The 11,552-nt window shown below is 37.8% G+C and overlaps 1 protein-coding gene across 1 annotated transcript in view; it reads left to right on the top strand.

Annotated features, from left to right (window-relative positions):
• Positions 1-11,552, top strand: part of si:dkey-49n23.1 (semaphorin-3D) — a 57,030-nt gene that overhangs the window by 42,061 nt on the left and 3,417 nt on the right. Inside the window, 10 exon segments of the mRNA XM_057324915.1 lie at positions 1,163-1,305; positions 2,314-2,428; positions 2,595-2,664; positions 3,068-3,212; positions 6,348-6,570; positions 7,828-7,916; positions 8,833-8,874; positions 9,914-10,071; positions 10,906-10,970; positions 11,288-11,415. Coding sequence (XP_057180898.1) covers positions 1,163-1,305; positions 2,314-2,428; positions 2,595-2,664; positions 3,068-3,212; positions 6,348-6,570; positions 7,828-7,916; positions 8,833-8,874; positions 9,914-10,071; positions 10,906-10,970; positions 11,288-11,415 — 1,178 coding nt within the window.

The following is an 11,552-nucleotide window of genomic DNA, read 5'->3' on the forward strand; positions in this document are numbered from 1 at the left end:
AAAAACTTATACAATTATACAATGCTGGAACATCAATTATTTTGGTTGGTGGTATTATTTTTCTGTTGTTTGATTGCAGAAAATTGATGATAAATTTTTATATTTCATAAAATGCTACAAAAACGTTGGCCCCTGCATCCATCTTGGTGCCCCCCGGTTTGAGAACCACAGTGCTAAACAATAGGTTTTCGTGTTTCGATTAAAAAAATAAAAGGTTTATATATTACATTTTTCACCTGTGTTTTACACCTTAATCTCGATTCTCAAAAAACAGGCTATTGAGTTCCTAGATCTATGAAGTTCCTCCTTCGGAAACGCTCTGATTGGTCAAGCTGAGCCAGTCTTTTGTGATTGGTGTACCGCTTAGAGTGTGTTTTCAGATGTCCCGCCCACTATCCTATCCATGTTCTAGGGGCCAGGGTCAATTTAAATTTTGGGATTTGTGATGTCACTAACCCAGTTTGTCTTAGTCCCAACGAGCCGTTCATTATAGTTTTTAAAAAGTAATTTCTGTAATAGAATTGTGACGAATCGGGGATGAGAGACATGGATACACAGACAGAGGACCCAAGTGCAGACAGGGTAAGGGGTAAACTAGACTTTTAATAAATAACAAAACATACAAAACAAAGACCCACGTGGGGGTAAAATAAACTGTAAACATGACATATAACAAGAACAAGGACTTACTACACTAAACTAGAAATAACATTTATTACATACAACAAAAGACTAGGCTACACTTAACAGGACAAGAACTCACCCACATGAAACACGACAGAGTACAATGAACCGACACAAGACAGAGAACACAGGGGCATTAAATAAAGGGACAAATCAAAGGGGAACAGGTGTGGGGCATGACCTAATAAACAGTCAAAACGAGGGATACAAAAGGGCGGGAACACAGACAAGACACCGGAGAGTGGAAGGCCAACAGGGACAAAACGCCACTCTCCACATAAAACAAGGGGTTTTGTCATGGTTCTGCCACTAGGTCAAGAAAAGCAAGACAAGGTGGGGCAGAACCATGACAAGAATATATCGTCCTTTTCTGTGAACTTTGAGCGTTGCGATTTAAGGGTTGCTCAAACAGCGATGCTACTCACCAAATTTAAAGTATTAAAATTCCCTCAGACATAAAAGCAATTTTCTTTCACAGAGCCGGAGTTTGTTTGATCATATCCCATCCCTGACACGCACAGCTTGGATGATGACAAGGTCTACTTCTTCTTTAAAGAGACCGCTGTGGAGTCCAACCAACTCGACAAGCGCGTCTACAGTCGAGTGGCCCGCGTCTGCAAGGTGAGCGCCAAGTCACGTCTCGTAATGAGCCAATTAAAACATGAAAATGCACCTGAAAGAGCTTTCGTTTTGTGTCCTGAAACAAAGCGTCTTTTGTTTGCGCTAATGACTTGATGTGCAAGCCCCTGTGTCATCCAGAAACATCATGTATCTAATGATGAATGAATGAAGCATTTGTTTATGAGACTTGGAAACGAAACTACTGTTGCAAATTTATTTTCAACAGATCCTACACAAAGTTTAATTTTAATGAAAGACGGTAAAAAACGCCAAATTACAGAAAAAGACTGCAAATTTACAAGAAAAACATGTAATTTTACATGATAAAACTTTAATGTTACGGTATTTTACAGAAAAATACAGTTTTTGTACATATTTTTTTACAATTCAATTAAATTCCATTTTATTTATATAGCGTTTTTCACAATGTGCATTGTTCCAAAGCAGCTTTACAGGAGAAAATAAGAAAAAGAGAAAAACACAGAAAAGGTAAAACACAACACAGTGCATGGTGTTTATTGAACAAGCAAGATCATTCTAGTAAATAATATCTAATAAATGAGCAAGCCAACACTGCCTTGCGGCGAGGAACCCAAAGTCCAATGATAAATAAATGGAGAAAAAAAATACTCGGGAGAAACCAGAACTTTTACGGTGTAAGATTATTTAGAATATGAATTATTACATATTTGCTATTAATGTCCGAATGACTTTTATAGTACTTTAATAGTGTTTGGATTATTGTGTTTGCAACTCAAAGGTTGTGGGTTACATTTTCAAGGTTTTAACACACAAATTGATGAAAAGTGTGTATCATGAATAAACTGTAAATCACTTAAAAGTGTCTGCCAAATGCGAAAATGTACTTTTTATCAAATTATCTTGAACATAATACTTTGTGTTCCTGGAAAATTTATAGTGGTTTTCTTTACACAGTTTTTTAGATGGATGAAGATACTGTGATGTCATCTATAGTAATTTCTTGCGTGTTCTTGTTGTGTTTATCAGAATGACATCGGAGGAAAGAGAAGTTTAATAAATCGCTGGAGCACCTTCCTAAAAGCCAGACTGGTGTGTTCAGTACCAGGACCTGGAGGCATGGACACACACTTTGATGAACTGCGTACGTTCACACACTCCAATCACAAACCACATCCTTCTTCAATAATCGATCATCATAAAATCACTAAATAAACTTTTGTCTATTCAATGTTGCCCTTGAAACAACGACGATGATGTCATCAAGTCCTACTGTATCATCCTTTTTTCCTATCCTTTTTTTACTTTAGAGGACATTTTCCTCCTGGAGACCAAAGATCCGCAAAATCCAGTCATCTATGGCGTCTTCTCCACTTCCAGGTAGCTATTTCCCACAATCCCATTCTAACCACATTCCCCGTCAATGTCAAATTTGTTTACCTCATAACTCCTGCTTTATCATCGTCTCCATCCAAATTTACCCATCAGTCACACTCATTCAAGCATAACTGACCCTTCCAGGTTCTCAGACCTCTTTGTTTGTTCCAACAACCAAAATCCTATTATCTTAGTCTATCCAACGCTATCAAACGCCCCTAATATCAACAGTCTGCTCTCCTCCCCACCTGATCCATCTAGAACGATCCGTCTTGGTTCTCCCTCTCAAGGAATGGATAGCTTGAGGCCATTCAGAAGGTTCAAAGGTCACCAAGCGTGAGAGACTCTGTTATTCTAACCCAACATCAGACTAATACACGTTTCCTTGCGTCTCTGTCTTCAACAGTTCTGTGTTTAGAGGCTCGGCTGTGTGCGTCTACTCCATGGCCTCCATCAGAGCCGCCTTCAATGGGCCTTTCGCACACAAGGAGGGGCCTGATTATCGCTGGATGGAGTACAAGGGGAAAATCCCTTATCCACGACCAGGGACGGTGAGTTAACAACACATTTGTACTTTTTTCTGCTATGTGATATCCGGCCGAACTTGTGGGAGGGTATGACATCCGCAGGCTATCTCCGGACCCTCGAGCGATCCTTCTCTCTTGGGTTCTTGGTTCTGGTTTGCACATGTGGTGTCACAGCATTGAAGCCATTGAAACTAGCTGCACTGTCTCAAGGGGGCTGTAAAACTGTCGTCAGGCGCTCAGGGGGTCACGCGTCAGGGTGAAGTGGCTAAAGTGCGGGCTTTTAGTGTTGAGTTCTTCAGTGAAGCAGGTCAATCATCAGGTCTGTGAGGTTTGATCCATTAGCCGTCGAGGTCACAACTACAGAGTTGTGTAGTTCATTTAGTTCCTAAATGACAGATAAAAGCTTTGAAATTGTAGAGTTTGGTGACTTAGTGGGCAGTAAGAGCTTAGATGATGCAATAAAATCACATTAAAAGAAATAGAAATGAATAGAAATAGATTTTCTTTGTAAATAAAGGAACAATTTACCCGAAATTATAAAATTTTAAAAGATTGAGTTGGGCTGCAACATCTTATAGAAAAATGCTAATGGCAAATATGTTTTAAATGATGTGTTCTGACACTATAAGGACTAAACTTTGTAATTTATTTAAAAAAATAATTATATTAATATAAATTTTGCCAAAATTATATGACCAACTTACAGGTTTCACACTTATTCTTGGAAATAAAAGCATCACCATATTTCTGAAAGTGAATAACCATGTTTTACTGTTTACTAATAAATCTGACAATGTAAATGTAAACCATTGTGATATGCACATTTGCAATATTTTGATAATTGTTACATATCGTGACTCAGAGTGACACTTACACAAAACATATATTTTCCCATTTATAAAATATTAATACGCTAAACCATTTAGTATATATTTGACAATATAAATACAATATACAATATATTTGAAAAATATGTATATAAAATAAGACATTGTTAATATATTACAATATTACAATATACTGAAAAATATATAATACGTTTCAGCATTTCATGTATTGAAAGATATAAGCAATTTGATAAAAAAACGATGTATTATTTAATGTATGAATAAGATTAGGGTTAGGGTTTTTTTTACATTTCAAAAATCATTTTTTTATTGTGCATTCCAATATCAATCAAACTGCAGTTGGGTTGTTTTGATTAAGTAATAATAACTTTAATAGCTAACTAATGCAGTAAAACACAATCAAATTATGATAACACAATAAAAACTTTTCTAGTATAATATATAACCAAATATTTTGTTTCGTAAAGGTACATACTGTGTTCAGTCAAAAAATACCAGAACCTGTCAAGCTCCAGAAACAAATCTATGACTTTAAAATACTTGAAGTGCCTTATTTTTACTACTGAATTTCCCAATAGGAAGAACAAATGAATTATAAACGCAACACTTTTGTTTTTGCCCCTATTTTTCATGAGCTGAACTCAAAGATCTAAGACTTTTTCTATGTACACAAAAGGCCTATTTCTCTCAAATATTGTTCACAAATCTGTCTAAATCTGTATTAGTGAGCCCTTTGTCGAGATAATCCATCCACCTCACAGGTGTGGCATATCAAGATGCTGATTAGACAGCATGATTATTGCACAGGTGTGCCTTAGGCTGGCCACAATAAAAGGCCACTCTAAAATGTGCAGTTTTATCACACAGCTCAATGCCACAGATGTCGCAAGTTTTGAGGGAGCGTGCAATTGGCATTCTGACTGCAGGAATGTCCACCAGAGCTGTTGCCCGTGTATCGAATGTTAATTTCTCTACCATAAGCCGTTTCCAAAGGCGTTTCAGAGAATTTGGCAGTACATCCAACCGGCCTCCCAACCGCAGACCACGTGTTACCACACCAGCCCAGGACCTCCACATCCAGCATCTTCACCTCCAAGATCGTCTGAGACCAGCCACCCGGACAGCTGCTGCAACAATCGGTTTGCATAACCAAAAAATTTCTGCACAAACTGTCAGAAACCGTCTCAGGGAAGCTCATCTGCATTCTCGTCATCCTCATCGGGGTCTCCACCTGACTGCAGTTCGTCGTCGTAACTGACTTGAGTGGGAAAATGCTCACATTCGATGGCGTCTGGCACGATATATCTGGATTCTCTTCCAAGATGAATCCCGATTTTCACTGTACAGGGCAGATGGCAGACAGCTTGTATGGCGTCGTGTGGGTGAGTGGTTTGCTGATGTCAATGTTGTGGATCGAGTGTCCCATGGTAGCGGTGGTGTTATGGTATGGGCAGGCGTATGTTATGGATAACGAACACAGGTGCATTTTATTGATGGCATTTTGAATGCACAGAGATACCGTGACGAGATCCTGAGGCCCATTGTTGTGCCATTCATCCACGACCATCACCTCATGTTGCAGCATGACAATGCACGGCCCCATGTTGCAAGGATCTGTACACAATTCCTGGAAGCTGAAAACATCCCAGTTCTTGCATGGCCAGCATACTCACCGGACATGTCACCCATTGAGCATGTTTGGGATGCTCTGGATCGGCGTATACGATAACGTGTTCCAGTTCCTGCCAATATCCAGCAACTTCGCACAGCCACAATCAACAACCTGATCAACTCTATGCGAAGGAGATGTGTTGCACTGCGTGAGGCAAATGGTGGTCACACCAGATACTGACTGGTTTTCGGATCCCCCAATACAGTAAAACTGCACATTTTAGAGTGGCCTTTTATTGTAGCCAGCCTAAGGCACACCTGTGCTATAATCATGCTGTCTAATCAGCATCTTGATATGTTACACCTGTGAGGTGGATGGATTATCTCGGCAAAGGAGAAGTGCTCACTAACACAAATTTAGACAGATTTGTGAACAATATTTGAGAGAAATAGGCCTTTTGTGTACATAGAAAAAATCTTAGATCTTTGAGTTCAGTTCATGAAAAATGGGGGAAAAAACAAAAGTGTTGCGTTTATAATTTTGGTCAGTGTATGATGCTTAACAGTGGCCAAAACCCACATCTGTACAACTGATTTGACAATTTTTACTTTTCTTTGGGATGGTTGAATTTATATTGAAAAATAAATTCCGTGTGACTCTCAGATCGAATGCATCTCATTTTTCTGCTTTACCTTTCAGTGTCCCAGCGAGACCTATGATCCTTTGCACAAGTCCACCCGTGATTTCCCAGATGACGTTATGAGCTTCATGAGGTCTCATCAGCTTATGTGGGAGCCGGTGGTACCCATCCACAGACGACCCTTCTTCACCCGGATCAACACACCATACGGGCTGAAGAAACTTGTGGTTGACAGGGTGGATGCAGAGGATGGACAGTATGATGTCTTGCACCTGGGAACAGGTATGTTGGAGACCCATGGGCTTATGAAATAGATTTTCGTACATTACATATTGTATAAGCATTACACCCAAAATGCACTGCCAAGTTTGACATCACATAAATATGAAACCTACCCACATAATTTTAACCAGCATTCTTCTTCTAGTAAACATCTAAACAATTATATAATTAGTTAAATCTAAATATAACAAAACTGGCTGTGGTTTATGCTAAAACAAACAAAACTATTTGTCAATGTTGTAGGGAAAACAATGAATACGATAATTCATAATAATAGTAATATTCATAATATTTTCCTCTAAATATTAACTAAAATATAAACAAATCAATTTTTGTTTTTTCATTATGTCTATTTTAATGTAAATATTTGAAGATCGTTTAGATATTTTAAATGGAAAAAGAAACAAAAACGCTGTCTGAAAATATTTGTTTTATTTACACTTATGCACAGTAACAGGGAAACATTTACTTCAACTGCATTTTACTTTTGAGTACTTCAAGGTTTACATTTGATCATTCTTGTTGCCTGGGAATCGAACCCGTGATCTTCAATTCTCCGCCAATTGAGCTATTTTTACAATGTACTACCTTAACACTTCCATATTCTAATACCTTTGAGCTACACTGTGTTCTAGTATTGCTAGGTGAACACTAGGACACGTTGTTAATGTGGAATGAGTAAACTCTATCAAACACAACCTCTGTTCCCACGCTGGTCACTGTTCCTGTTGCCTGGGATCATCCTGACATTCCAGCAATCTAGTGTTTCTTTTCCTGTCCAACATTTGCCCTTCCGGAGATGTGTGGAGTTCTGCCACAGTGCCCCTTTTAAGTTAATCATTTAGGTCAAATAGACGCTTTGTTTCGCACAAATATGCTTAACCTGTGTGCACAGAGACCATGCTTGCGTTTGTATTGTGTCAAGTAGTAAAACACTGTAACAGCTGCATAAAGCCACAAGGTGCTGGTAACCATGGTAACTGAGAAGTTGTGCATTATTGGACGTGTTTGCCACAAGCACAACTAAATAAAATTGCAATTACAAGTTTGTTTGAGGGGTCCGGCTGGTTTGGGGTGGGGCTACCTGTTTGTTCGACTAATGAAAGACAGTGGGAGGGTTTGATCCCAAATCCATCCTAAAACTTTGTTTAACTACAAAAATGTAGCTTTTGACACTTAGACTCACATATAAACGTTTAAATAACCTTATACAACATTGTGGAATAATACAATTTACACATATTTCTGTATCTCCAGATGATGGTAAGGTGCTGAAGGTGGTCTCCATACCTAAAGAGAACTGGGAGACTGAAGAAATCATTTTAGAGGAGCTCAAAGTGTTCAAGGTAATTGAATGTTATCTATGTCTTCTTCCTCCTCTGCTGGTTTGTCACACCAATCTACAGGACTCTCTCGTGACCTTTGACCCCGGGCTCCTATTGGTTGTTGTTTCCATGTCAAGCACTTCCCAAACAGAAATAACTGCTAAAGAGGAAAAACAGATACTGTCAGATTTCCAAAGGCGCTAGAGTGACCAAACCCAGTGATGGGACTCGTAAAGTTATGGCCAATGAAAAGAGAAGATCATTTAGTTGAAGCTTCGAACATTGAGGAACATATGCATTTTTTCATAATACTAACGGAAAAAGTGGTGTTTTGTAAATTTAGCCCCCACTTTCAAAAAATGTAAAAGTAGGTATGGATTTAGCATACAGTATATAACAATATCACATTTTTGTATATATACAGTACACAGTATTAAAACTACAAACTACAAAATTAGTTAAATAATGTGTATATGTCACATAAACAGTATTTCTGTGGACTGTTGAAAGTATTTATACATATACTGAGTTGAAAACCCATGTTCTACGCTTTATGTTTTTGTATGTTTAGGAAAAATTGTGGATTTACAAAAAGTATACAAAAATGTCCATATGAACCAAAATGATATGGTGTATATGGCCATATATCAAATTTCTGTATGGGCTCTTAAGCCAGCAGGTGACATATGATAGCAGACATCGTCCACTGGCGTCCCACAGCACTTACGGGTGGTTTTAGGAGTCAAGGCCCATTTGCTGTCTGTATTATAGAGACGAAATGAACCAGTGAAGCAGAACGCTTTAAAACCTCCTCAAGGGTCTGTTATGATGATCTGCCCTCATTCAGAGCCAACAATGCATATCTTTTTCCTCTTTGTTCACGAGATGATTCATTTTATGCGTTGACACGTTTTTTCCTGTCTTTCTCTTTCTTTAGTCTCAGACCCCAGTTGTGAACCTGGAGCTCTCCACCAAAAGAGTAAGTGGACATGTAGGGTGGGTGGCCAGCAGGAGACTTTCCATTTGTTGAATTGAAGGAATGGGGCAAGCGTTTAAGAAAAGAATTCTATACCCTGATATTTTTGTACACTATTTAAGATTCAAATAGCCAGCACTATTTTTATTAAACATTTGCTTCTTAAAAGAACAGTTCACCCAAAGTGAAAATGCTGTCATCATTTACTCATCCTCATGTCATTTCAAACCTGTATGACTTTCTTTCTTCTGCAGAACACAAAAGAAGATATTTTGAAGAATGTTGTTAACCGAAAAACAGCGGCACCCATTCACTTCTATTGAATGGACACAAAACCAATGGAAGTCAATGGACACCGCTGTTGCTTGGTTACCAACATTCTTCAAAATATCTTTTTTTGTCTTCTGCAGAAGAAAGTCATACAGGTTTGAAATGACATGAAGGCGAGCAAATGAGGACATCTTTGTCATTTTTGGCTGAATTATCCCTTTAATGTTGGACTGTTCATATTTCATTTACATGCAGTGTTGGGTAAGTTACTCTGAAAAAGTAATTAATTACTAGTTACTAATTAAATATTCAATAGTGTAATTAGATTACTGTACAAATTACTCTCTCCAATAAGTATTTAGTTACTTATTACTAATTAATTTCTATATCCTACATCAACCGTGATTAGTTAAGTGATTGAAAGATAGACATGAAACGGCTTATTTAATTCATTCAAATAAATAATATAAACTACATAAAGTTATCTTATTAACTGACCAAAGTATTACAAATGTGAGAATTATACATTAAAGCAAGGATTTTAAAGTTAGACTTTGAATTTTGTCAATTCCACTATTGCACACACATATTACACAAATTATTTAGTTTAATTACATCAGAAGTAACTGTAATTAAATTACAGGAAAAATAAGAGTAATCCCTTACTTTACTTTTTCAAGGGGAAAGTAATTAAATTACAGTAACTAATTACTTCGTAACTATTTACACCCAACACTGTTTACATGTCATGTTTTCTTTCTTTTTCCTGCAGCAAGTGTTGTTTGTGAGCAGCGATGAAGGTGTCGTCCAGCTGCCCGTTCAACGGTGTGATCTGTACGGTAAAGCTTGTGTAGACTGCTGTCTAGCTCGAGATCCATACTGCGCTTGGGATGGCTCCTCGTGCACCAACTACTTCCCCAGCAACAAAAGGTACAATCTCTTTTCTATTGCATATAGCACACATTATATTCTCTTAATTTATTCTCATATTGTCTGTATTTGTTAATAATACATATATTCTTATTACATAAAAAAACTAAATTACACTGCTGATGTATGAAAGTCTAGAAAAGACTTGGGAGCTGTTTGAAGAACACAATCATGTTTTAAAAATCCTGTTATTAAAAAGCAAGGGGTCGGTGAAATATTATCTTGTGCTGCCCAGACATTTAGAAAAATGACAAAGCGGTGCTGTCTATTGGAAATGATCTCATTTTCCATCTTCGGAGTTTTAATATTTAGAGACAATAGATAAATTGTAAGCTTAGTGTTCTGTCATCATTTGTTGAATTACAATTGATTTGTTGCTGAAACCTGCTGAGACATATTTGTTTGGAGAGCAGTTTTGTTGATAGGGAGTAAACTGTATTTAAAATGATAATTCACCCAAAAATGAAACTTCTGTCATCAATTACTCACCCTCTTGTCATTTCAAACCGATAGCTTTATGACTTTCTATCTTCTGCAGAACACAAAAGAAGATATTTTAAAGAATGTTGGTAATCGAACAGCGACGGTACCCGTTCACTTCTATTGTTTAAACCAATGCAAGTGAATGGGTACCACCATTGCTCGGTTACCAGCATCTTTCATGCAGTCATAAAGGTTTGAAATGACAAGAGGGTGAGTAAATGATGACAGAATTTTAATTTTTGGGTGAACTATCCCTTTAAAAATATTCCAGTACAACACCTAGAAAAGCTGTCAAATAATAAATTTGAATGTGGGTCCTACACATGGGTAACATCCTCTCTTGGTCCACAGGCGCGCCCGGAGACAGGATGTGAGGTACGGAGACCCCTGGAGCCAGTGTCAGGACATGAGAGATGGTAATAAATGACTTGCCCTTCACCTTCCTACACTTTTCCCTTCGCTCTGATGATGACCATCACTGGAAAAAATGACACACTACTCCCTCTAGTGTTCAAATCACTTATGTACACTACAACATTGTTCGAACTGTAGGAACAGGTTTGAAAATGTTGCCTTCATCACGTGACCAAATGTTTGTAACTTTTAATCTTATAACATTTGCAGCCTTTGCATTTTTCACAGATGTCTATTAGTTCACTTCACCCACTTCATCTTCATTTGATTTTTGAAAGATGCTGTTCCTAATAATGCTGTGTCTCTTCTACACGTTCAGATCAGGCCAAGCTGAAAAACATTTACGGTGTGGAGGGAAACTCAAGTTTCCTGGAATGTATCCCGAGGTCACCGCAGGCATCGATCAAGTGGATAATGCAGCCAACCCACAGTCAATACAGCAAAGAGGTGCGTTTGCATCCCTTTTATAAACTTTGTTTGAGCGATCATAAATTGATAATATACAGTCAACCTTGACGAATCAGAATTAAGGATAGTTAGTCGAGATGCACTGATATATCGGCCAATAATCGGTATTGGACGAT

Source organism: Triplophysa rosa, linkage group LG25 (genome assembly GCF_024868665.1).
Source record: "Triplophysa rosa linkage group LG25, Trosa_1v2, whole genome shotgun sequence".
Lineage (NCBI taxonomy): Eukaryota > Metazoa > Chordata > Actinopteri > Cypriniformes > Nemacheilidae > Triplophysa > Triplophysa rosa.